The 26,883-nt window shown below is 44.3% G+C and overlaps 1 protein-coding gene across 3 annotated transcripts in view; it reads left to right on the top strand.

Moving 5' to 3' along the window:
* The window catches only part of ZNF827 (zinc finger protein 827), a 260,321-nt gene that overhangs the window by 87,546 nt on the left and 145,892 nt on the right, over positions 1–26,883 (top strand). For all 3 annotated transcript variants that reach the window (XM_073642498.1, XM_073642499.1, XM_073642500.1), the window contains exon 4: positions 1,565–2,021. In XM_073642498.1, coding sequence (XP_073498599.1) covers positions 1,565–2,021 — 457 coding nt within the window. The remainder of the gene's footprint in view (positions 1–1,564; positions 2,022–26,883) is intronic.

The following is a 26,883-nucleotide window of genomic DNA, read 5'->3' as shown; positions in this document are numbered from 1 at the left end:
AGGTTTCATCTATATGTAGATAAGCAATAATGCTTTTTCATTCTTTATCCTCTGTAAGTAATAAAGGACTATTTTAGCTAAGGGTGATTGCCACAGTTCTTTCTATTTTTGCGCTATATATAGATAAGACAACAACGCTCCATTTACAATAGGTAAGTGATGGACGCTCACCTGTTCCCCGTCTCTGCAGAATGACCTCTGCTCAGGACTCACAAAATGAGTCAGAGACACTTTTAGGCTAAAGGTTTCTAGGCTCCATTTGGCTGCTATAAAGCATATTTCTGAATGTTGTTGGCAGCAGCTAAATGAAGATGTCTGCCCCATAGTCAAGTAAAAAAAAAAAGAAAATCTGCTTCAGAATGGGAGTATAATTCAGATATTGAAAACAACCATCTCCTCCAAAGATCACTATTTACCTGCTGAGATAGTGGTGTCTGCAGGTAAATAACAATTAAACAATACCTAGCCGGGTTACTGGAAGAGCGGCTACAGGGAGAAAATAGTTATTTTTTTCCTGCAGCCACTCGCTTCCAGTCATTGGGGCAGTGCAGGGAGCTGTTACAGTCACCGCTAACTACACAGTGGGCCCGCTGTAATCACTTCTCGGCACATTGACTGCTTTCTTTGCACACATGCTCATTGTGTCTTAAGTGGTGACTGTAACTGTTCCCAACACTGACCCAAAAACTGGAAGCGAGCAGCAATATGGAGAATAAAACTTAATTTTCCAGTATGACAGCCAGGCGTGTTTTAATTTTTTTTACTTGCCGATTACCACTATATCAGCAGGTAAATAGCGTTTTTGGAGGTGACTGTTCCCTTTAAAATGAGAATTTTTTACGTCCAGCTAAAGAGTGAGAGAGCTCATGAGTCCTAGTGTATTCTTCAGCCACACTATAAATATGATAACTTCAGCTTGTACTGAGCAGTGTTAGATCTCAGCAAGGATGAGGGACACTGAGGATCAGGATAGGTGGGTGGAGAGTGAGATTTAGTTTTCTTTATGGACTACACATGTTTTCTGACATGGATTTTCCAGTTAAGTATACCTACCTCATTGGGTTCAAAAGATCTATATATAATGTGTACGGTTTATATTTTAAAATCTGGTGACCATAAGGAAGGGTAGTTTTCAGTTTTAAGGAAAATTATCAATGAATTCTCAATATTTTAGCTACTATAATTTCATCCTATAACATGTTATAGGATTGTTATAGAAGCTGAAACCTTCAAAAAAGAACCACTAAAGGCCAGAAATACGTTTAAATCAAATTGTAGCGAAAGAGGCAGATTGTAAATGAAGGGGATTTTCAGTATACAGTTGATTGTATGTACTGCTCTAATGAAGCAGAAAATCACTTTTTATTTTCCACTATAATACGTATGTAAAGATTTTCCTTTTTGCCACGTTAAGCTTGAAGTCTTAAGCTTTTCTGGTCCCATAAGAACATATTTGATAATTCTTTTTAACTGTTGTGGCTGTAGATTTATTATTTGAATATGGTCTGCATTGTGATATGATGGTGGAATCGATTGTAATAAATATTAACTTTTTCTCCATCAGGTCCACCAGCACCAAGACAGAGGAGAGACTTTCCAATGTCAGCTCTGCCCATTCACCTCTTCACGACATTTCAGCCTGAAACTTCACATGCGCTGCCACCAGCACTTTCTTCGGGCTGAAGCCAAGGTGAAGGATGAGCCAAGTGATACTGACAATAAGGGATCACCTTTTAATAATTCGTTGGGCAGCCACGATGAAGGGAGTGCTTCACCGGCGCAAAGCTCTCTGCTTCCCGAAAACTTAAGCCAGATCAATTCTTCAGCTGTGAGTTCACTACAGATCAAGGAAGAACCTAAAGACAATGACTGTCCCTCCATGATGCCCTTCCCTGAGAGACCTAACAGCAACAGCAGCATGAAGCTGAAAGACGCTTTTGACTTTGTTACATGCCCATCGTCCCTTTTTAGTCAGGATATCTCTGTCAAGATGGCTTCGGATTTTCTGATGAAGTTATCAGGTATGGAGCATCATTTCTTCTCATCTAGTCTAAATTGTCCTTTAAAATAAGTGAGAGAAGTCGGAGCGAGGTCAAACATTGGGGAATTTTATTCTTTACTCACAGTGGTATTTTTCTAATCCACTGTGGTGGTCATTTTTGCAAAAGTGACAACCACATTGATTATCACGTTTAAGTAGGTTTCTTGGCAATCGAGTGTTACTTTATTTCTAGAACATCCCAAATTCTCTTTCTGAGAAGTCAATTCAAAAGTGACACCAACAACAACACGACGGCACCTCCTGTTCACTTAAAAAAAAAAAAAAAAAATTATTACCTATAGCTTACGCCACAAAATAAGAAAGAGGTCTAATAATAATATGCAGTCTATCCAAAAATTACAATACAATTCTATACAAAGAGACTGTACTGCTATAAATAATACCAAAATCTTTATTTCTTCATAATTACATTGAAAAATTCCATTAAAAATACATAAAATACAAGGAGAGGAGAACATGCATAGGAATGGCATAATCACCAGGGTATCCCATGAGTTTACCTATACCTTGTTGACACACTGTTGTAGAATTCTGTGTTCTTCAGGCTGCGAGGGAAATAAAGCTAAATACAATACACCTGATCCTGAACATTTTTATACATTGCCAGAAGTTGAAATCGAGGGTTTAAAATGCATGAACATATTGTTCCTGAACTACTCTTGTTACTCAATATCTGGTTCAGGGGACCTTAAAGTGCTGAACGGGGCTGCCATGTAAACATTACGACATGAAGGTGTCTGTTCGGGAAATTACTAGCAATAGACTTCTTGCCATCTTATCTGCCCCACATTTTACCTTCCAAATGCCAGAACTCGATCTCCTATTTATGAGTGCCATCATATACAGATAATACTGCTATATAGCTCATATTTTACTTGTCTATTCTGTGACTTATAGCACATGGATTTATCTTTGATAGTTATTGGGGCAACAATATTTTACCTCTATACAGTAAAAATTACATTTTATGAACTAAAGGAGTTGTCCATGCATCTAAAATCCTTGGGATATGTCATTAATATCAGATTGGCAGTAGTCAAACACCCAGCAGCTCCACCGATCAGCTGTTATTATCTCTGGCGGTAGATGGAGGTACACACATTGACAGAAGCTGCACTGTGCAGCCCCATTCCTTGTACAGGGACCTCCTCCAAGGACTGTAGATTTGGCTCGTCTTCTCTTGAATGAGTGATCATTCACAGTTGTCGGTAGCGGTCTCCACACATTGAACAGAGCAACTTCGTCTGATACTTAAATCTGGCTGCCACCAGAGCTGATATTGATGATGTATCATAACAATAAGTCGTCCATGCCACATTCATTTTAGGTGCCGGACCAATCCTTTAAAGGAGTATTCTCATCTCCAAATCCTATTCCAATGTGTATTAGGCGTAGTAATAATAATAATAATATTAGCAAATACCTCCAATTAGAAATGTATTCTAGTTTTTCTGATGAACTATTCTGCTTACCGCATGTGCAGGGCATTGCAGTAGCTTAGGTATTCATGGTTACGACCACTCATATAGTGACAGTTAGTTAATTATTAGTGTCGTAACCGTGGATATCTAAGTTACTGCAATGCCCTGTACATGGTCTAAGCGACATAGCAAATCAGGAGAACTATGCTACATTTCTAATTAGAGGTACTTAATATTATTATTACACCTTCTACATATTGGAATAGGATCTTGAAGATGGGGATACCCCTTTAAGTGGCATTCATTTTCTTTATCTCCCTTTATAAGTGTATAGTCTCCAGTGTTATGCAGTATAAAGCCTGATAGTAGAGGTTTAGTGGAAAACAAATGTCTCCAGTGGTCACAATTTAGACAGCCTTGACTGGCTTAATCTGAGATCTCTAATTCCCTACCGTATTTCTATACGTTTTCTTCTGAATTATGACAATGAATGTTTCTTTGGTTGACAATATCCATAGTGGAATTGTCCAACATTTAAATAAAAAAATGCTACTAAATTACCAACTGCTATAACCAAACAGCTTCAATGGTCCCTGTTTACTTTCCTTAGAGGTTGGCCACAAATTTTTTTTTTATTGCTGGCCATCAATATCTGATGTTGGGGAGTGACACCTGGCACCGCAGCTAACCAGCTGTTACCGCAGCAGCCGGATGTGCTCAGATCCTGCAAGAACTCAGTGGCTGCAGCTGGATATTGCAGTTCCCCTCTGATTCATATGAATATGGGGTGGATCTGCAGTATCCGGCCGTGCCCACTATAGAAATGACAGAGTTCCTCTGTTCTGGCAGCATCTGAGAATTTCCTGCCACTGCCGGTAACAGCTCATCATTGGAGGTGCCAGGTGATGCACCCCCACAAAGGATAGGCCAGCAGTAAAAAGTAGTAGCCAACCCCTTTAAGCATTACGTCACATATATTTGGTTGACTGCATCAGTCACTGGGATGTATGGCTTCAGCAATGTAAGCGAAGATCAGCAGGGAGCACTGGACTGGCAGTATTAGTGCGGCTAGAGATTTTTCTGGTAATTTTTTTCATCATATTCTGTACTTTTATGGGGCTTTTTTTTATATATTTTTTTACCTTGGCCAATTCTTTTACTAATATGCAGAAAAGAATGCACATTGTTACAGTGCTTAAGTAAAGAGTAACAAATGCATATAAAATGTAAAAGCTTATTGAGAGGTTAGGCTTCAAATTGGGCATCATAAAATCCAATGACAATTCTGCTGCTTTATAAACCCCATCGTCAGGATACAAAGGCTAGCTGGCCAGGGACGGTTCACTAAAACTTTGTTAAATTACTGCTACACCATTAGAAAAGCCACCATACATCTGTGAATAATAGTCTCTGCTCAGAGCTAGATCATCGTCCAGCTATGTAATAATCCCCCTATCTCTCTTACATTTACCCTTTGACCAACCATATTTCAGCAAATTACTGAAATTATGAGCTGGCAGAGTTTAGTCGGCAAAGCTACAGAGCAGTAATGAATTCACATTTATAGTTAAAATAAATCTATTTTGGTGTTTTGAAATTGAACTGTATTTTTTTTTGTTCCTGTGATGATTACAAATACCATTAGAAGCCCCGAGAGATTGGCAGTGCTCTTAAAAGGATGGTAATTGGCTGGTGAAAAATACAAGTTGCATTTTACTAAATGTCATAGCTAAATGACTTGTAGTTGAAAATATTGCAGTATATTGTTCTCTGCATTTTTCTTTAATGCCTTCCAATATGTTCCTGGAAATGCTTTGTGTTGTCATGTCCCTTGATCCTTGCTCCTTAGAGAGTGTGGCGCTTTTGACCTTTGAATGCAGTCGGGAGAGGATTCAGTGGTTAGAAAGATCACATTTTAAACAGAGTAAGAAAAAAAAAGTCAGAGGAAAGGAGGTAACTGTTGAGATGATGAACTGTGATTAGATACTGCCCTTAATCATTTGACATTTTCTGCAGGAAAAATATCAACTTTTCTAGGTCCTGGGCATTCAGAACTATTGTCTCCATAATATTATCGTATTAGGGGATAGACACAGAAAGTTTATTAATGTTCTTTTAGTCTTAGAGCAAAGTAGCTGTTTTACATTTTTGCTGTTACCATCTCTACTAACAAGAAAGATCCAAACATATCTTTTCATCGTCCATGGACATGTTGGCTATTATTCAGTGAGGGGAATGACCTGGCAATATGGTTGTCAGAAAATATTACTTAAAATAGAATGTTGCAGTAGATGTGGTCTCCTCTGAAGTGCTGGTTTCAATAAGTCGTGTTTTGCCCTCCCCCACACCTCCTTTCTTTCTTCCCATTCTTTCTCTTACCGCCCTCCTTTCTTGTTTACATTCTTCTAGCACCTTAATTTTTATTATATTATTTATATTAATACCTCATCAAGCTGATTATACTTATATTCCAATGTTTAGCGATAGCTTAATATTAACAACCTTCAACTTTTTTATTGTTATTATTGAACGTACGGTAATTGGAATGTTCTGTTTTCATGTCAATGTTGTTAAAACCCAATAAAAATATTTAAAGTAAAAAAAAAAAAAAGATCCAAACTTGGCTGCCTTTCTGGAATGTCGATTTCTGGCATAATCTTTATGGCCATAAGCATACTATAGGTGGTGTTTCATCTCAGGAAACCATGCTTTTTTTGTGCATGGGCTGTGTAAGGTTTTGCAGATCTTTTCACATTTAAGTGAACAGGGCTGCGCTGCACCAGTGCAGGTATTCACAGCTGTGCCGCTTAACCATTTAAGGACTAGGTCATTTTTCTTTTTTGAACTTTCATTTTTTTCTCACCTTCTTTCAAGAGCCATCTCTATTTTATTTTTCCATCGCTATAGACGTGTGAGGGCTTGTTTCTTGCAGGATAACATGGGAAAAAAATGGTGAGAAAAATGCAATTCCATCATTGTTTTTTTGGGTTTGTTTTTACTGTTGATGACCTGTAAACATGATTGTACAGGTCAGTCCGATTATGGCAATAACAAACATGCATAAATTTTTGTTTCTATTTAAGTCAGGGGTGGGGAATCTTCTTTCTGCCAACAGCCATTTGGATATTTATACCATCCTTCTGGGGCCGTACAAATTGTGCACTAACTCTGCCCACAAAGTACATCCTGACGCTGACACTGGTGTTAGGACGTAATCTTTCATTGCACGCGTTTCAGCGGTCAATAGTGAACACTACGTGGCCGTGCTCACAGAGCAAGAAGAAATGAATGGGCCGGTGACCGTCAAAGTACAGCTGCTGGCTCAAGGACTGTGGTCTCTGTGAATCTGCCCAGGAACCTGATAAAAGGTCATCGAGGGCCGTAAACGGTCTGCAGGCCTGAGGTTCCCCACTCCTGATTTAAGTGAAGAATGTTGTTTTTTGCACGGTGAGCTGATGGTTTTTATTTTACCAATTTTGTGAACATACGACGCTTTGATTGCTTATAATTACATTTTTTGTAAGGCGGTGAGGTGACCAAAAATTCTGGTGTCTTGATTTTTTTTCTTTTTATGTCATTTACCAATCCCTTTTATGAACATGGCAATAGCAAACATGTTTAATTTTTTCCTTTATTTATTTTTAACGTTGGAAGAAGGAAGTGATTTGAACTTTAATATTTTTAACATTTTTAAAAACTTTTTTCTTTGCATTTGACATTATTTTTTAGTCTCCTTCAACCTGGAATCATTTTATCGCTTATGCCATAGACTATATATTATCTCCCTTAATCTCCTATTTTTATATATTTTTTCTCAATATATATGTAGCCATTGAAAGGGAACTCTTAAGTGGAAGATGCATAAATATTATATATATATATATATATATATATATATATATATATATATATATATATATATATATATATATACGTATGTATATACATATAATATTTATGCATCTTGCACTTAGTGTTCCCTTTCGATGGTTACATATGGTATATATTGTACCGATTGGTTTTAGCTCATTGTAATGTACCAAATGAAATGCAGCAACTCAATAATATGTAGTATTCTTTTGAAATGTTTGTGATAATAATATGTTGTATTCTTTTGAAATGTTTGTGATACCTAATTAATTATTTGGATTGCCAGTCCATATGTGCAGCCCAGTGATTGTCGCCATGATCCTGGAATACAGTAAACCACAAGAAAGGAATTGAAATCACATTGGTGTTGAGAATCTGTACAGTGGTGCACTAGAAAAGGTCACAGCCAGCTGTCAGAATGAACTCTATACATCAGATTGCACAGTGAGAAATCTGTTGAAATACTGATATGCCAAGAGACACATGCAAATGTGTTTCATTTATGCAAAAGGCCTAGCCATTTCATGGTGACTTACTAAAGGTCCCTGCACCTGACCTATAAGCTTTGTTGCCTAGCAACGTGATATAAAGTCGCAGGGGTTGAAGGATGTATCTGTAATATTTTCTTCACTTAGATGCAGCATTTGGATGGTAATGTAAACGTGTCCACTTATCTTTTATGCGAAAGAAGCTTTTTTATTTTCCTTTAGTTAAAGAAATATATTTTATATCAACTGAATTCAAGCTGGAAAAAAAACCTGCTTAAGGGTATGTGCACACATTGAGTAATTGGATACAGAAATTTCTGCATAATTTCTGCATCTCTTAGCAGGAAATATGCAGCTGCAAAAACGCACGTTTTGCCTCGTTTTCGGTGCATTTTTGGACAGCAATGAATGCTATAGAGACAGATAATAGATAGTGATGAGCGCAAGTGCTCGTTACTTGAGTTTGCCTAGGGTGCTCGGGATGCACTGAGTAGCGCTGGTGCTCCAGTGAGATGTTCGCGTCTCCACGGCACGTGTTTCACTGCTTTTAGACGGCCACAAAACGTGCAGGCGCGGGGACTTGAACATGTGACTCGAGCACCTGCGAAACTCGGTACATACCCGAGCACCCTAGGCAAACTCAAGTAACGAGCACTTGTACTCATCACTAATAATAGATAGAGATAGATAGACAGACCTATAATTGCACAACCCACCAACATATAATAATATCGCACCCTGAGGAGTGTAACGGGTCCGGGAGGCGGAACCTCTGAGCTACTATACAAGGGGGCGGCCCTTGTAAGGGAGCGGGTGGCAGTCTCTGGGTGAACGGACAGGGAGTTACGGCAAGTGATCAGGGCAGTCTCTGGGTAAGGGGTAGGTACGACCTGTGATGGCAGAGCCTCCGGGTAGGCTAGCAGGCAGATGGTAGATGTGTGCTCCCAGGTGAGCAAGCGAGAGTCTCTGGAATAGCAGGTGGTCACGGCACGTGACGGCGGAACCTCCGGGCTGGCAGGCAGGTAGGTAACGGAGAAGCGCTCCCAGGTGAGCGGGCAAGAGTCTCTGGAATAGCTGATGGTCACCGCACGTGACAACGGGACCTCCGGGCTGGCAAGCAGGCAGGTAACGGAGATGCGCTCCCAGGTGAGCGGGCAAGAGTCTCTGAGATAGCTGGTGGTCACAGCACGTGACAACGGAGCCTCCGGGCTGGCAAGCAGGCAGGTAGCGGAGAAGCGCTCCCAGGTGAGCGGGCAAGCTGGTCCATAGACAGACTGACCGGAGTTGTAAGGCAGACCGTCGGACCTCAGGCAAGCAGGCAGGTAGCTGATGTGCGCTCCCAGGTGAGCGGACAAGTTGGTCCTTAGACAGACTGACCGGAGTTGTAAGGCAGACCGTCGGACCTCAGGCAGACAGGCAGGTAACAAGTATTCAGGCAGGAATCAGGCAGGTAACTAGCAGGAAACTGGCAGGAAACTGGCAGGTAACTGGCAGGTAACTGGCAACGGGACCTGAGGGCTGAAGCACAGGTGAGACACAGGTGCAAACAACATTGCTCGGGCACCTCCATTTTGGAGGAGGTGCCTTATATATGATGAGGTCCTCCGGCCATTGGCCGGGGACTCTTTAGGGCGGCGCGCGCGGCCCCTTTAAGAGGAGGGGAGCGCGCGCGCGCGCGCCCTAAGCACAGGGGCCGGGAAGGAGCGCGCGCTGAGAGCAGAGCTTGAGGAGGACGCCGGGACGGAGCGCGCGCTGACAGCAGAGCGGGGAGAGGACGCTGGGCACGGAGCAGAGCGGTGAGGGGAGCAGCGTCCCTGCCTAGCAGAGGGCAGGGACGCCAGCGCTACAGTACCCCCCCCTTTAGGCCCCCCCTTTTTTAGGCCAGACAGAAATTTAGCTAGGATGAGAGGGGCATGGATGTTCTCCCGGGGCTCCCACGTTCTCTCCTCAGGACCAAACCCCTTCCAATCTACCAAGAAAAAGGTCTTTCCCCTTACCCTTTTGGTGGCAAGAATGTTCTCTACCTCAAACTCGTCCTCAGCAGAAACCGGAGCAGGAGGCGTACCTGTAGACTTAGAAAAAGAGTTAAGCACCACAGGTTTGAGGAGAGATACATGGAAGGAGTTAGGGATCCGTAAGTTGGCCGGGAGTTTCAATTTATAGGCCACCGGGTTGATCTGACTGATGACCTCCAGTGGGCCGATGAACCGAGGCCCTAACTTATAGGAAGGGATCTTGAGCCGGACATATTTGGACGAGAGCCAGACTTTATCCCCAGGACGGAATTGAGGAGGGTCCAGACGTTTTTTGTCAGCGTGTCTTTTCATACGCTCGGATGACAGAAGGAGTGCGGACCGGGTACTCTCCCATATGGAGGAAAATTTGTTAACAAGAGACTCCGCAGCCGGATTGTCCACCGAGGTGGAGACGGGAAACGGGATCCGAGGATGCTGACCGAAGACTACAAAAAACGGGGATTTGGAGGAAGACTCGCTCTCGTGATTGTTGTACGAGAATTCGGCCCAAGGCAGGAGGTCCACCCAGTCAGAATGGTGGGCATTAACGAAGTGCCGGAGGTAACTGGTCAGGTTCTGATTGATCCGCTCCACTTGACCATTAGACTGCGGGTGGTAAGCGGAGGAGAAGTCCAGGGTGACGTCCAGCAATTTACAAGTGGCTCTCCAGAAACGGGAAGTGAACTGTACTCCTCGATCAGACACGATGTGACGGGGCAGGCCATGAAGACGGAAGATGTGGCGGATAAAGTCTTTAGCCAGCTCGGGTGCAGACGGGAGACCTGGCAGTGGAATGAAGTGAGCCATCTTGGAAAAGCGGTCAGCGACCACCCAAATGACCGTACAACCGGCAGAGACGGGCAGATCAGTAATGAAGTCCATCGCTATATGCTGCCAGGGGGCAGCAGGTACTGGCAGAGGAAGGAGGCGGCCGGCCGGCAGGTGTCTCGGAACTTTGTTGCGGGCGCAGGACACACAGGCAGAAACAAAGTCTATTACATCCTTGTGCAGGTTAGGCCACCAGTAGTGCCGGGAAATAAGCTGGAGGGTCTTTTTCTGACCGGCGTGGCCAGCTAGTTTAGACGAATGGCCCCAGTGTAGGATCTTCTCCCGATCAGGTACTGGTACGAACGTCTTACCGGGAGGGAGACGATTTAGACTCACGGGAGCCACCTGCATCACTCTGGCGGGATCGATGATGTGTTTCGGATCCTCCTCGAGATCAGACACCAGAAAGGATCGAGACAAGGCGTCCGCCTTGACGTTTTTGTCAGCCGGGCGAAAATGAAGGACAAAATCAAAACGAGCAAAAAACAAGGACCACCGGGCTTGGCGCGGGTTAAGTCTCTGGGCATGCTGTAGGTAAGCCAAGTTCTTGTGGTCAGTGTAAATTATTACCGGGTGAAGAGCCCCCTCGAGCAGGTAACGCCACTCCTCCAATGCCAGTTTGATGGCCAATAACTCTCGGTCTCCTATGGAATAGTTGCGCTCAGAGGAGGAGAAGAGTTTTGAGAAGAAGCCACAAGTTACCATCCTCCCGGAAGATGATTTTTGAGTAAGTACCGCTCCGGCTCCAGAGGAGGAGGCGTCAACTTCCAGGAAGAACTGCTTGTTGCCATCAGGGCGATGCAGCACCGGGGCGGAAGAGAAGGCCTGTTTAAGGGAAAGAAAGGCCTCCTCTGCTTCGGGTGGCCACTCTTTGGGATTAGTACCTTTACGGGTGAGCGCAGAAATTGGGGCCGTCCGGGAAGAGAAGTGTGGTATGAAGAGGCGATAGTAGTTGGCGAAGCCCAGGAATCGCTGAATGGCCTTCAACCCCTCCGGTCGGGGCCATTTCTCGATGGCAGACAGTTTCTCAGGATCCATTTGTAGGCCGGTCTGAGAGATAATGTAGCCCAGAAACGGAAGCGAGGTCTGCTCAAAGAGGCACTTCTCAAATTTAGCGTAGAGATGGTTTTGCCTGAGCCTGAGCAGGACCTGACGAACGTCCCTCCGGTGAGTCTGGAGATCCGGAGAGAAGACCAAGATGTCGTCCAGGTACACCACTACGCAGGAGTAGAGAAGGTCCCGGAAGATGTCATTGACCAACTCTTGAAAGACGGCAGGAGCGTTACAGAGACCAAAGGGCATTACCAGGTATTCATAGTGGCCGTCCCGGGTGTTGAATGCCGTCTTCCATTCATCCCCCTGACGAATACGAACCAGGTTGTACGCCCCACGAAGGTCCAGTTTGGTGAAGATCCTAGCCCCCCTCAGACGATCAAATAATTCTGGAATGAGCGGAAGGGGGTACTTATTCTTCACCGTGATCAGGTTTAGGCCTCTATAGTCTATACAGGGACGGAGAGAGCCGTCCTTCTTTTTGACGAAAAAGAAGCCTGCTCCCGCCGGGGAGGTAGATTTCCGGATGAATCCTCTGGCCAGATTCTCCTCAATATATTCGGACATAGACCGGGTCTCAGCAGCGGATAAAGGATAGATACGCCCACGGGGAGGAGTAGTACCGGGTAGCAGATCGATGGGACAGTCATATGGTCTATGTGGTGGTAATGTCTCTGCCTCCTTTTTATTAAAAACATCTGCATAAGACCAATAAGGAATCGGAAGTCCAGGTAGATTAGCTGGGGTAGGAGAAGGACGGACGGGATGGACGGGAACCAGGCAGGTTTTATGACAGTCTTGTCCCCAGCGAAGGACCTCTCCGGTTTGCCAGTCTAGCACGGGTGCATGTCTCTGGAGCCAGGGCAGACCTAGCAAGAGGACGTGAGAGAGTCCAGGCAGAACATGAAAGGAGATACTTTCAGAATGCAGCATTCCCACCTGCAGGGTAATGGATTCGGTGATGAGTTGAATGGGGCGAGGTAAGAGGCCCCCATCCACGGCAGCGACAGACAAGGGTACAGCCAGAGGTTTGGTGGGGATGCGGTATTTCTCAACCAGGGACTGTGAAATAAGGTTCCCGGCTGCTCCAGAGTCAAGTTGGGCTAGTTCGAAATAACGGTTCTCCCCGTAGATGATCGAAACAGACAACAGCAGGGATGGAGAGGATTTATTCTTGTCTAGGTGGACCTCTCTGAGCGAACCTAGACACAGGCGTTTCCCGACCTCTCCGGGCAGGCACGGATCCGGTGCTCCTTACTGCCACAGTAGAAGCAGCTCCCCTCGGCACGGCGTGAGTCCTGACGGGTTTTGACCATCTTGGTCTGGTCGACCTGCATAGGCTCAGGAGAGTGTACCTGGGGAGAGACGGAGGGAATGACGGGTTTCTGGAAAGTAGGAGCTAAACGTGGAATCCTTCTCTCACGGGTGACCTCTTTGGCACGCTCTTGGAACCGTAGGTCAATCCGGGTGGCAAGGGTTATTAGATCATCGAGAGAGGTAGGAATGTCCCGACCAGCAAGTTCATCTTTAATACGACCGGACAGACCCTCCCAGAAGATGGATACCAGAGCGTCGTTATCCCAGGCCAGCTCCGAGGCAAGGGTGCGGAACCGTATGGCATATTGGCCCACGGTGAGACCCTCCTGACGGAGGCGTAGCAGAGAGGATGCGGATGAGGTCTTCCGTCCGGGTTCGTCGAAGACTTTCCGGAAAGCCGAGAGAAAAGCAGGCAAGTTGGACACCAGGGGGTCTCCTCTCTCCCATAGAGGATTTAGCCAGGCCAGGGCCTCCCCGGTGAGATGGGACATGATAAAGGCAATTTTGGCCCGGTCGGAATTAAACTGATGGGACAAAAGTTCAAAGTGCAGGGTGCACTGATTTATGAAGCCCCGAGCCTGGACGGGGTCGCCTCCGAAGCGAGGAGGTGCAGAGAGCCGGGGTCCGGGGTAGGATACCATAGTATTAGTGGGCAGCGGAGCTGCCGGATTGCAAGATATGGCACTGGCGGAGGTTGTTGGTGGATCAGACAGAGTGTTCAGGCGAGTATTAACATTCCGCAGGTGACCCAGGATGGCCTCCTGTTGGGACCTCTGACGGGACAGTTCAAGACAGAGGTCCGAGAGCGAGGGAGCTTGGGTGCCACCGGGTTCCATGGCCCGAGCAAACTGTAACGGGTCCGGGAGGCGGAACCTCTGAGCTACTATACAAGGGGGCGGCCCTTGTAAGGGAGCGGGTGGCAGTCTCTGGGTGAACGGACAGGGAGTTACGGCAAGTGATCAGGGCAGTCTCTGGGTAAGGGGTAGGTACGACCTGTGATGGCAGAGCCTCCGGGTAGGCTAGCAGGCAGATGGTAGATGTGTGCTCCCAGGTGAGCAAGCGAGAGTCTCTGGAATAGCAGGTGGTCACGGCACGTGACGGCGGAACCTCCGGGCTGGCAGGCAGGTAGGTAACGGAGAAGCGCTCCCAGGTGAGCGGGCAAGAGTCTCTGGAATAGCTGATGGTCACCGCACGTGACAACGGGACCTCCGGGCTGGCAAGCAGGCAGGTAACGGAGATGCGCTCCCAGGTGAGCGGGCAAGAGTCTCTGAGATAGCTGGTGGTCACAGCACGTGACAACGGAGCCTCCGGGCTGGCAAGCAGGCAGGTAGCGGAGAAGCGCTCCCAGGTGAGCGGGCAAGCTGGTCCATAGACAGACTGACCGGAGTTGTAAGGCAGACCGTCGGACCTCAGGCAAGCAGGCAGGTAGCTGATGTGCGCTCCCAGGTGAGCGGACAAGTTGGTCCTTAGACAGACTGACCGGAGTTGTAAGGCAGACCGTCGGACCTCAGGCAGACAGGCAGGTAACAAGTATTCAGGCAGGAATCAGGCAGGTAACTAGCAGGAAACTGGCAGGAAACTGGCAGGTAACTGGCAGGTAACTGGCAACGGGACCTGAGGGCTGAAGCACAGGTGAGACACAGGTGCAAACAACATTGCTCGGGCACCTCCATTTTGGAGGAGGTGCCTTATATATGATGAGGTCCTCCGGCCATTGGCCGGGGACTCTTTAGGGCGGCGCGCGCGGCCCCTTTAAGAGGAGGGGAGCGCGCGCGCGCGCGCCCTAAGCACAGGGGCCGGGAAGGAGCGCGCGCTGAGAGCAGAGCTTGAGGAGGACGCCGGGACGGAGCGCGCGCTGACAGCAGAGCGGGGAGAGGACGCTGGGCACGGAGCAGAGCGGTGAGGGGAGCAGCGTCCCTGCCTAGCAGAGGGCAGGGACGCCAGCGCTACAAGGAGCTTATTGGACATCTTTCTATGATTAAATAAATGAAAACAAACGACGTGTGGTCCACCCAATTTTTTGTAACCAGCAAAGGTAAGGCAGTCAGCTGTGAGCTGAAATTATCAGGCTGGGAAGGTCCCTGTTTATTAGGCCCCTCCCCGCCTAAAAATATAAGCCCACAGCCGCCCAAGAAGTGGAGAATCACATTAGATGTGCCAATTTGGCGCTTTGCCGCAGCTCCTTCTGATGCCCTGGTGCGGTGGCAATTGTGGTAATGGCTTTTAGGGTTGATGGCTGCTGTGAATTGTCCAAAAATAGAGCTGACATCAAGCCCTGGTGCTAGTAATGGAGAGGCCTCTCAGTAAGAAAAAAGAAACACACACACACAAAAATACTGTGTTGCAATAAACACCCCCCCCCACGACACTATTCTTCGTTCACCAATTTATTAAAAAAAAAAAAAAGTTCCCATGCCGGTCTGCCATAGTCCCCATATAGCCTCTCTATATACAATATGAGCCCTCACATAGCCGCTTAAATACAGTATGAGCCCTCACATAGACCCTATATACAGTCACACGTCCCATACACATAGGAAAAAAAAAAACATACTCCCTTTCTCCCGGCGCTCTGCTCCAGTTTCCTGTGCACTGACTCTCTTGCATACGCTGATTGGTGGAAGAAGGATCCGTCGGCTCCGTCCTCCACCAATGTATTCACCCCTATCTGCATCCTGAGGATGTGTATAGTGGTGATTTCAGGACGGGGGTGGCAGCAGGCGAGGGCACGTTGCAGCCTCTGCATCACTGTTTTCAGCCCTGCGACTGTCTCGGTCTGCGAGCTGTAGTGGAACAGCCAGAGGGCCAGATGTGGTCCATGGGCTACACTTTTTCCAGATCTGATCTAAAGGTGTACTTGCACCACCCAAAAGAAAACAAGTGTTATGTGTATTTTTAAAACATTTTTAGCAATTTTTTTTATATCGTGATCTTTATAAAAAACAGTCTTGCAATTTTCACAATGGCTGGGGCTTTTTTTGACTTCTATTTCTTGTCCTTTCAGAAAGAGTTTACAGAAGTTTCCTTATTAGAGGCAGAATTATAATGACAGGTAACACCACTATACACAGCTGATAACACAGGATCCACCAATCACATTAGGCAATGTCACACCTGACACTTTTCCCCTCCCTTTGCACAATAGACAATTCAATATGAAAGATAGGGTCGGGATCTGACCATTGTGGCTATTGTAATGTAATGTAGATTTTATGAAATAACAGAAAGTTTAAAATAAGCCAATGTGAAAATTACAAATTTATATTTTTATTTTTAATACCGATTGTGATATGTAAAACAAATTGCATTTTTTTAAATACATTTAACACAGAAACCTGAATTAATCCATAGGTAATTTTCTGATGATAGCTTCACTTTATTGCTGTGGTCTTGATGTGTTGCAAGGTGTACGATCATACCCTTGGTGGCACATTGATGACATTAATTTTCCACTGCTGAACAACCCCTTCTTAAAAACCCCACATTTTCTATGTTTTGTGAGACACTAAAGCCGTTAAGAAGGGGTTATACACTTTATCTTTAAATGGTTACTGTTTCAACAAACTTTGCATAAATCAATAGTACATGCAAATTTAAGAAACTTTATATCTTTTCAGAAAAATATGTCAATTTCTCTATTGCTGAGCCACTTCTGCTCCTCCCTTTGGGTCCTAAACTCATCATTCCCTCTGAAAAAAGCACAACTCAGATGTGTCTTTGTCAAAGCAAAGTGAACTGCCAGCACAGTGAGGAGTCAGGTTACAGCTCCTATTAAATTCCATAAATGGGGGATCGGGAGTGACCAACACTCAGTACCTTGAGAGACAAGGCAGACTGAGCTGCAGCTTTTAACCCCTTCCTGACGGGGCGATTTTCTGCTTTTGATTTTTCCTCCCCTTCTTCCAAGAGCTATAATTTTTTTATTGTTCCGTCACATAGCCATATGAGGGCGTTTTTTTTTGCGGGACAAGTTGAACCTTTGAATGACACCATTAATTTTATCATGTGATGTACTGGAAAGCAGGAAAAAAAATTCCAAGTTCGGCAAAATAGTTGGGTTGAGTGTTTTATTTACCCTGTTCACTATATGAGAAAACTGATCTGGCAATATGATTTTCCAGGTTAGTAGGATTACGGAGATACCAAACATGCATAGTAATTTTTTTTTATTTAAGTGGTAAAAAAAAAATCAGAAATTTGTAAAAAAAAATCACATGTGTTGCTATTTTCCGGGACCCATAAAATTTGCAATGTTTGGTCAATGGGGCTGTGTGAGGGCTTATGTTTTGCTACCTGAGCTGACCTTTTTATTGATACTATTTTGAGGTAGACATGATGTTTTGATCACTTGTTTTTGCATTTCGTTGCAGTGTTGCGGCGGTCAAAAAAATGTAACTTTGCCATTTTTTTTTCATTACGCTGTTTACCGATTGGGTTAATTTATTTTGAATTTTAATAGATCGAACTTTTACAAATGCAGCGATGGAAAATGTTTTTTTTTTTTTTATTTATAATTTATTTATTTTTAATGGGGGGAAAAGAGGGAAGACTTAAACCTTTTACATATTTTTATCATATTTTTCAAAACACTTTTTACTGTACTTTTTAGTCCTGCTGATCGCTTCTACTATACACAGGAATACCACAGTATTGTTAAGTATAGCAAAAATCATGGTCTCCTATGAATACCAGCTACAGGCTGTTTTTTCCAGGAATATTTGCATGGGTGTCTTCAGTAGACCCCTGGCCATCATGGGAACCCATCGGCACCTTGCATCATGGGCGCATAGATTGACGCGACCCCCTGCCAGTGCTCATTAATTGCACACATTGATAGCGTCATTTAACAGAATAATTCGGCCATCATCTCTCGGGAAAGCTGCAGGCTCTTCTTGCGGGCTCGGCTTGCAAGTCCGCATCAAAGACAGGGAGCCGGCATATGACATATCAGTACGTCATATGTCGACAAAGGGGTTAAAAAATGTAGTAGTTAATTTGAGTGCTGGATTCATAGCCACATTATACAGCTCAGTATGTCTGTATAATTTCCTCCTTGCTACTGGTACAGAGAAAGAAGTGCTGGAATCCATATCTGTGTGTGCTGTGTATGGGAGACTTCATAGCAAGTAATCTCCAACCACCAGCTCAGAGAGATCTAAAACCGGAGACTGGAACTGGCGAAAAATACAGAATAGGATGCAAGTTACTGTATGTAATGGCCAGAAATTGTGTTATTCCTCGTGTACAAACACAACATCTTATTCTGAAAAGATACCTGAAATGGCATGTACACTTTAATTTAACAAATGTGTTGGGGACTCAGTTTTGTGCCTCTAACTAATATATAAGTATAACAGGATCTCCTTCTGCACTTGATATTACAGCCTTCCTTCTCTGCTCTCAAAAACGCTGTTGATAGAGGGGATGTGACCAGACCTGTCCATCAGCATCTTCGAATGAACTTTGTGAGGGTTTGTTTTTTTTATGTAGTGAGCTGATGTTTTCATTGATACCATTTTGGGGTACATGCAGTGTTTTTTATCACTTTACAATGCATTTTTTGCAGAGGTGCTGGGAATGAAAAACTCTTGACATTTCCATTTTTTGGGACTTATATCGATGGGCTGATATCGAATGTAGTTTATTTTTTAATGTCTTTGTTATTAATGGAAAGTAGTAATGTCATTCAGATTTTTAGATTTTTTTTACTTTTTAATTCATTCTTTTAAAAGGAATCTGTCAGCAGGTGTTTGCTATGTAATCTGAAGACAGCAGGAGATAGAGGCTGAAACACAGAATTCAGGATGTGTCACTTGTCAGAGTGCTGCTGTTTACTAACTGTGAAGGTTTCATCACTAAGAGATTAACATTGCTGGACTAGTCCAGCAACTAAGCACCTCTCTGTCTATTGACTTTGTACACTGAGAGCCTGGTGTGGGCGGGGTTAGCTGTGATGTGGGCGGGGTTAGATTTCTCTGCTCTGCTTTATTCTAAATCTAAAAGCTCTGATTGTGTCAGAATGGCTGCACCCAGTAATCTAAGTGATATACCGTTGGATTCAGCCTTACTTTGCCTATATTATGGTGTTCTCAGATGAGGTAGCAAACATCTGCTGCTGCTGACAGATTCCCTTCAAAAACGTGTTAGTTTTTTTTTAAAAGTCCTATTTATGGATTTGATCCGGCTAATTATCTGATCAGTTATTCAGTGTACTGCTATACTTTTTTGTTGCAGTTGTGAGAAAGTCACTGGTAAAATACTGGAGGGAAGATATATGTCACTCAGGATGTTAGCCTTAGTGATGTGAACCTGGAAACAATGCTCCAGCATACTAAGTGCTAAGAGGGGTTAATCGACCATGTTAAGGGCTAGGTTTAGTGAACATCTGAAGAGTGGGTGGGAGGGTGTTCATCATATCTCCACCCCTGGGTGTGGTTCAGAAGCTAAATGTAGAGCCTTTGGACTTTGAGTGTTTGGTGTGTCTAAAGAGCTATGCTCATGTTAAAGAGAACTGAACAGTGTGTTTTTCCCTGAGTTGGCGGATCTCCACAGCCACACAGACTGTGCTATATGTTATTTCGTTTTTCCCGTTATGCCAGAAGGGCCATGTTAATTACTTAACTTTGCACTGGTTTATGCAGTATGTTTTTAATAAACCAGTTGAAAACTTAAACGGAAAGTGTTCCTGTGACTGCCTTTTTGAGCAGCTGAATGAGCCGATCTAACACACTGTATATGGCTAAGATGATGGTTTCCTATGAAGTACAACATGGCAGTGATAGGACCCTTTAACCATGGCAACCCATCGACACACCTCAACCGTATAGTTGGGGGGATTGATGAGTGTATGGGATAAGCCTACACCCAACATGTGCTGTTTATGTACAACTGATGTCGGGAGGGTGTTAAAGAAGTTGTCCACTACTTTTTCATTGATGCTCCATCCATAGGATAGTGCATCAATGTTTGATCGGCCAGGGTCCTGCATCCGGCACCCCCGCAGATCAGCTGTTATCGGTGCCGGTGGCGTCGGCTGGAACTGTTTACCTGCGGCGCATGGCTGTCTAGCTGTAGTGGTCTCCGCAGTGTACTACACATCCACCTCCCATTGAATTGAATAGGAGGCGGATGTGCAGTACCCCGCGGCGGCCACTAGAGCTAGATGGCCAAGCACCGCAAGTAAGTACTTCCAGCCGGCGGCCACCTCTGGCACCGATAACAGCTGATCAGCGGGGATGCCAAGTGTGGGACCCCAGCTGATCAGACATTGATGCCTTATCCTATGGATAGGGCATCAATGATAAAGTAGTGGACAACTTCTTTAAATGTCTAGCGTGTTGATCAGGTATTGTTCTGCTCTTGAGTTGGTGTATGAAAGGTATTGTCATTTAATAAGGGAGTGTGTCCTTGTTTGGGCATTCAAAATCTACTAATCAGATTGGTGATAAACCCTGAGGGTAGCTGCAAGACTCGCTCATAGGCTATTGAGTAGCTCAGTGTGTAATTTTTGCAAGTTATTGAAGTTAACTTTGTGCCCGGCTTCCTTTTCATCTTCTTCGGATACATTATACTTTGCCACCTTGGTTTTGTGAAGGCACGCTAAGTGAGCTGGTCATTTCCTGGCTATATACTTATTTGTTTTGCTTGGAATGCAGGAATTCTACATGATTGTCATACTATCAGATACAGTTTAGCTTGCTGACTTATTCATGGAATCAAATTAAAGAAACAGTTCACTCTTGATTTTTTTTCCATTTACTCTTTGACCTAAATGATGACCTGATGCTTTCTCTGGTAATTGTTATATCCTTCCTCTGTTTGTTCCCTTAATCTATTTTTATAACCTCGGTCAATAGTCATGTACAGAAGCTCCTTTTTTAGTCAGCCATGCATCAGCTATGAGGGTGTGTGGATGCAGCATTATGCTGGGCAATGTACATTTTGGTTTTCTTTAATAGACTCTTCACTTACAATATTAGAGACAAAATATAACATAGGCTCCGACTTGTTTCACTGAGTAAGCACTTATAGCATTTTCTTTTTGCCCCACTTTGAATCCAAAATGAAACATCCTGCGAAGCCCAGCATCCAGGAGGACTGAGGTAGTCACAGCACTGGGTCTCCTCCCTACCCACTAGTGATAGTAGTATATCACCTTCTACCACCACCTGAGAATACATGGCAGAACTCTCTTCTAGTAAAAGTTTCAGAAAAGCCTCCAGTACCTCAATAGTCACAGCAGAGCTTCTTTTGATCTATATCCACCAGCAGGGTTCACTGTTAGAACCTTGCTCTTAGGTTTTTTTTCCTTTGCTGGTCACATGACCTTGTTGGCCTATTTAAGCCTGCTCCGCCCTTCTGGCTTTGCTGGACTTCATTGTTTAACTACTTTCTAGCTAGCCTGTGCTCTGTATCTAACTCTGTTAGTTGGCTTGGTCTACGGACCTCTTTGTTCTATATATTTTGTTTGTTCGTCTGTCTGCTACTATTTCTGTTAGGAGGTGTCCCATTTTCCTCCCAGTCCTTAGTACTTGTAGGGATTCCTTCCCCACATCTATAGGTCTCCGTACAGACTAGCTTAGGACTTTAGCAGGTCTGATCGCAGGATCAGGTCCCCTGTTACATCGTAGGGATTAAGCTGAGTTCTATCGTAGGGACAGATCTCCTCTCTTTCCTTAGCTCTGGTAGCAGAACATAACAGTAAGTCCAGCCCAGCAAATGCTCTAAGGAAAGATTTTTTCTGTTCCATCATGGTGTCGGTTCTGGATTTGGCTAAACACCTGCAGGGACTCTCTTTGGAGGTGACTGAGCTCCGTCAACACGTGAGTAACTGTCCTGGAGCACATTTCTTGGAGCCTAAGGTACGTTTGCCGGATTTATTTTTTGGTGAACACCGAGAATTTTTTTCATTTAAAAATGCTTGCTTATTGTATTTTCGTTTGAGACCCAAGTCCTCTGGGGATGATTCCCAGCGCATAGGGTTTATAATGTCACTTTTGCGCAAAGAGCCTCAGGAGTGGGCCTTTTCTTTGCAGCCTAGTGATACATGCTTCAGTTCAGTGGATAGTTTTTTTTCTGCTTTGGGACTATTATATGATGATCCTGATCGTGTCTCATCAGCTGAGACTGAGTTAAGACGTTTGAGACAGGGATCAGGTAATGTGGAAAAATATTGTACTCATTTCCGTCGATGGTCTACTCAAACAGGGTGGAACGATTCTGCTCTGAAAAGTCTATTTCTTGCTGGGCTCAGTGAAAGGGTTAAAGACCTGCTAATTGCTTATCCTACACCTGAAGATTTGCAACAGGCTATGCAATTAGCTATATGGGTGGATAGGAGACTGCGTGCAAGGGTTAATGAGAGCAAATCCTCTGCTATGTCAGTTTCTGGTTATGAGAATGTGTGTATTAACAGTGGTGAACCGATGGAGATTGGAGCGATGGCACCTCGCTCTCAAGAAAAAGATCGCAGATTTTCTGAAGGCTTGTTTTTCTATTGCGGAAAATCTGGTCATTTAATTAAAGACTGTGAGCTTCGTATCAAGAAAGAAAAAAAAAATGGTCAGTCATGCCCGTATTGCCTGTTTAAATTCCAAGGGTGTATTTTTAGCTGCTTCCACGATTGCTCAGGAAAAATTAATGGAATTTCGGGTGTTTGTTGATTGTGGGTCTACTCTGAATGTTATTGATGGGGGATTCTTGGAAAGACTCAATTTAAAACCCGAACCTTTATCATCCCCCATTGCTGTGGTTTCGGTGGATGGTTCCCCTTTGAAGAATATTAATCTCAAGGTCTGTGAATTTCCTCTCACTATTAATGGTGTTCACCACGAGAAATTGGATTTGGTAGTTTTGAATAACTTGCCTTCTCCAGTAATATTGGGATTGCCCTGGTTAAAATTTCACAATCCTGTACTGGATTGGTCTACCAGTGAAATTAAATCCTGGAGCCATAAATGTTATGACAAGTGTTGTAACGGGCGTATTGCAGCTTTGGATAGGGGAGAATTGCCTGTTCCTATTCAGGATTTTTGGAGAGTTTTTTCTGAGAAGGAATCGCAGGTTTTGCCTCCCCATAGAGACTATGATTGTTCTATTGAATTTGTCCCTGGAGCGACTCTTCCTAAAAGTCGTTTATTTAACCTTACTATTCCTGAGAGGAAGGCTTTGGAGGAATACATACAGACAAGTTTGGCCGCCGGTCACATTAGGCCCTCTAAGTCTCCTGTGGCGGTTGGATTTTTTTTTGTAAAAAAAAAGGACGGCGGTTTACGTCCTTGTCTGGATTTTCGTGAGATTAACAAAATTACTGTACGCAATCCTTACCCACTGCCATTGATTCCTGATCTGTTTAACCAGTTAATGGGGGCCAAGTGGTTCTCTAAAATTGACCTTAAGGGGGCATACAATCTGTTGCGCATGAAGGAGGGTGACGAATGGAAGACTGCTTTTAACACTCCTGTGGGTCATTTTGAGAATCTGGTTATGCCTTTTGGTCTTACTAATGCTCCTGCATTTTTTCAGAATCTTATTAATGACATCCTTAGACCTTTGATCGGCAAAAATGTGGTTGTGTATTTGGATGACATTTTGATTTATTCGCCGGATCTGGAGTCTCATTGGCGGAACGTACGTGAGGTATTACAGTTATTAATGGACAATTCGCTTTTTGCTAAGCTGGAGAAATGTGAGTTCGCTGTACAGAGAATTAGTTTTTTGGGTTACATTATCTCCAGCGAAGGTTTTGAGATGGACCCGGTTAAAGTTCAAGCTGTACAGGAATGGCCTAGGCCTATTGGTTTGAAATCGATACAGAGGTTTTTAGGTTTCGCCAATTATTACAGAAAATTCATAAAAAATTTTTCTAGTATTGTCAAACCTCTGACCGATCTCACCAGGAAAGGTGCTGATGCGGTTCAGTGGTCTTCTGAGGCCATTGAAGCTTTTGTGTATCTCAAGGAGAGGTTCACCTCTGCTCCCATCCTTATGCAGCCTGATGTGACTAAGCCGTTTTTGGTTGAGGTTGATGCTTCCTCTGTGGGGGTTGGCGCAGTATTGTCTCAGGATAACGGGGATGGATTACATCCCTGTGCCTTTTTTTCAAAAAAGTTTTCGGAGACTGAACTGAATTACGATATTGGTAATCGGGAATTATTGGCTATTAAACTCGCATTTGAACACTGGCGTCACTTCTTGGAAGGTGCGGAATTTCCCGTTCAGGTTCTTACGGATCATAAAAATCTGATATATCTTGATGCTGCCAAGCGCCTGAATGCCCGTCAGGCTAGGTGGGCACTGTTTTTCTCGCGGTTTAATTTCTCCGTTACTTACATCCCTGGTACTAAGAATGTTAAGGCGGATGCCTTGTCTCGCAGTTTTTCTCCCATAGTCGGTGCTGAGAAAGAGGAGAACATTTTACAAGAAGGTGTTGTGATAGCTGCTTTGGACTCCGTTTTGGAAGATGAGATTCTTAAAGCACAGGAGAATGCCCCATCTAACACTCCTCATGGGAGGTTGTTTGTGCCTGGGACCTTTAGGAGAGATTTGTTTGTTGAGTGTCACGAATCTCGGTTGGCAGGTCATCCCGGAATCTCTGAGACCAAGAGACTGGTGGGTCGCAGTTTTTGGTGGCCTGGATGGCAGAAGGAAGTCATTAAGTGGGTGCGTCAATGTACTATATGTGCTAGATCTAAGTCCTCACATACTCCTGCTGCGGGGTTGCTTTGTCCTTTGGAGGTTCCCAGTGCTCCTTGGACACATTTGGCTATGGACTTTATAACTGACCTTCCCCCCTCTGAGGGTTTTACTGTCATCTGGGTGGTCGTGGACCGTTTTAGCAAGATGTGTCACTTGGTTCCCTTCGTCAAACTGCCCTGCGCTAAAACTCTCGCTAAGGCCTTTGTCAAGGAAATTGTCAGACTTCATGGCGTTCCTACTGACATTGTTTCTGATAGGGGTCCTCAGTTCGTGGCTCGTTTTTGGCGTGCCTTTTGTGACAGGTTGGGAGTTCATTTATCGTTCTCGTCCGTATATCATCCTGAATCTAATGGCCAGACAGAAAGGAAAAACCAGGATGTTGAGCAGTTCTTGCGTTGTTTTGTGGCAGACAATCAAGAGGGGTGGTCTGAGTTTCTGCCACTTGCTGAATTTGCTCTGAACAATCATACATCTTCTTCTGCTGGTTGTTCGCCTTTTTTTTGTTGTTCTGGGAGACATCCGTCGTTTGGGTCGTTCTCCAAGTTGGGATCTGCCGTGCCTGAGGAGGAGAATTTTTCCGGTGATTTGGAGAGAGTTTGGACGGATGTGCGTGGTAATCTTCAGGAGGCCAACAGAAAATCTAAGGACTACTTTGATAGGAAACGACAGGAGGTTTTGTTCGCTGTTGGTGACATGGTTTGGTTGTCCTCTAGGAATCTGCGGTTGAGGATTCCTTCTAAGAAATTGGGTCCCAAGTTTGTAGGGCCCTTTAAGGTGCTTCAGGTTGTCAACCAATCTGCTGTTAGGTTGGAGGTTCCTACCTCCTGGAGAATTAATCCGGTATTTCATGTCTCTCTGTTGAAAAAAGCTGTTGTATCGGATTGTGACGCCTCTGCCTCTGTTCCTCCGGTGGTGGAGGACGGGGAATATGAAATTTCTCGCATCCTTAACTCTAGACTGTATAGAGGTAGTTTGCAGTATCTTGTGGCCTTGAAAGGTTTCGGACCCGAGGATAACTCTTGGGTGAGGTCGGATGATGTTTCCGCGTCCAGACTTATCAGAGCGTTTCACAGGAGATTTCCTGATAAGCCTGGTCCTAGGGGATCCGGAGGATCCTCTTAGAAGGGGGGGTACTGTTAGAACCTTGCTCTTAGGTTTTTTTTCCTTTGCTGGTCACATGACCTTGTTGGCCTATTTAAGCCTGCTCCGCCCTTCTGGCTTTGCTGGACTTCATTGTTTAACTACTTTCTAGCTAGCCTGTGCTCTGTATCTAACTCTGTTAGTTGGCTTGGTCTACGGACCTCTTTGTTCTATATATTTTGTTTGTTCGTCTGTCTGCTACTATTTCTGTTAGGAGGTGTCCCATTTTCCTCCCAGTCCTTAGTACTTGTAGGGATTCCTTCCCCACATCTATAGGTCTCCGTACAGACTAGCTTAGGACTTTAGCAGGTCTGATCGCAGGATCAGGTCCCCTGTTACATCGTAGGGATTAAGCTGAGTTCTATCGTAGGGACAGATCTCCTCTCTTTCCTTAGCTCTGGTAGCAGAACATAACATTCACTGTGCTCGGTCCTGGAAGTCTGATTTCTTTATGGACGCTGCTGAACTCTGTCATCCTTGGGATTTACAGTAATTCTGGACAAGACAAAAATCAAAGATGGCATCATTTTTGGGTTACACATTGTAACAACTGCAAAAGACACTGGAACAATTGAAACAGTGTTTACAAGATACATTTGATAGACGATGGCTCATGGGCGTACCCAGGATGAAAACTAGGGGGGGGGGCAAGCCATGGTCGTTCAGGTTGTAAAAATTTAAAACGAAAAAGGTGAATGAAATGAAAATTTTAAGAAAATTATATGTAATTATAGAAGTGCTTTATTAGTTATTACAATTATTTTCTTGCAAAAAATTTTGATTTTTATTCTAATTACATGTCTTATACTAATATCATTTTTCTTGGGTTTGAAGAAAACTTGTTCAAAACTTTAGTTTCAATCCAGTCCTGATTTTCCTTGAAGAATTTCCGATGGAATCTCATCAAACACATTCCAGTCAGTCTGTCCTCTCCCATTGTACTTCTGAGCCAGGTCTTTACCCTTCGAAGGGTACTGAAAGATCGTTCAACA

This window comes from Phyllobates terribilis, unplaced genomic scaffold (genome assembly GCF_046119375.1).
Source record: "Phyllobates terribilis strain yellow unplaced genomic scaffold, ASM4611937v1 Scaffold_1__5_contigs__length_1240528914, whole genome shotgun sequence".
NCBI lineage: Eukaryota > Metazoa > Chordata > Amphibia > Anura > Dendrobatidae > Phyllobates > Phyllobates terribilis.
Note: the sequence above shows the minus strand (reverse complement) of the source record. Positions and strands in the feature narration are given on the sequence as shown.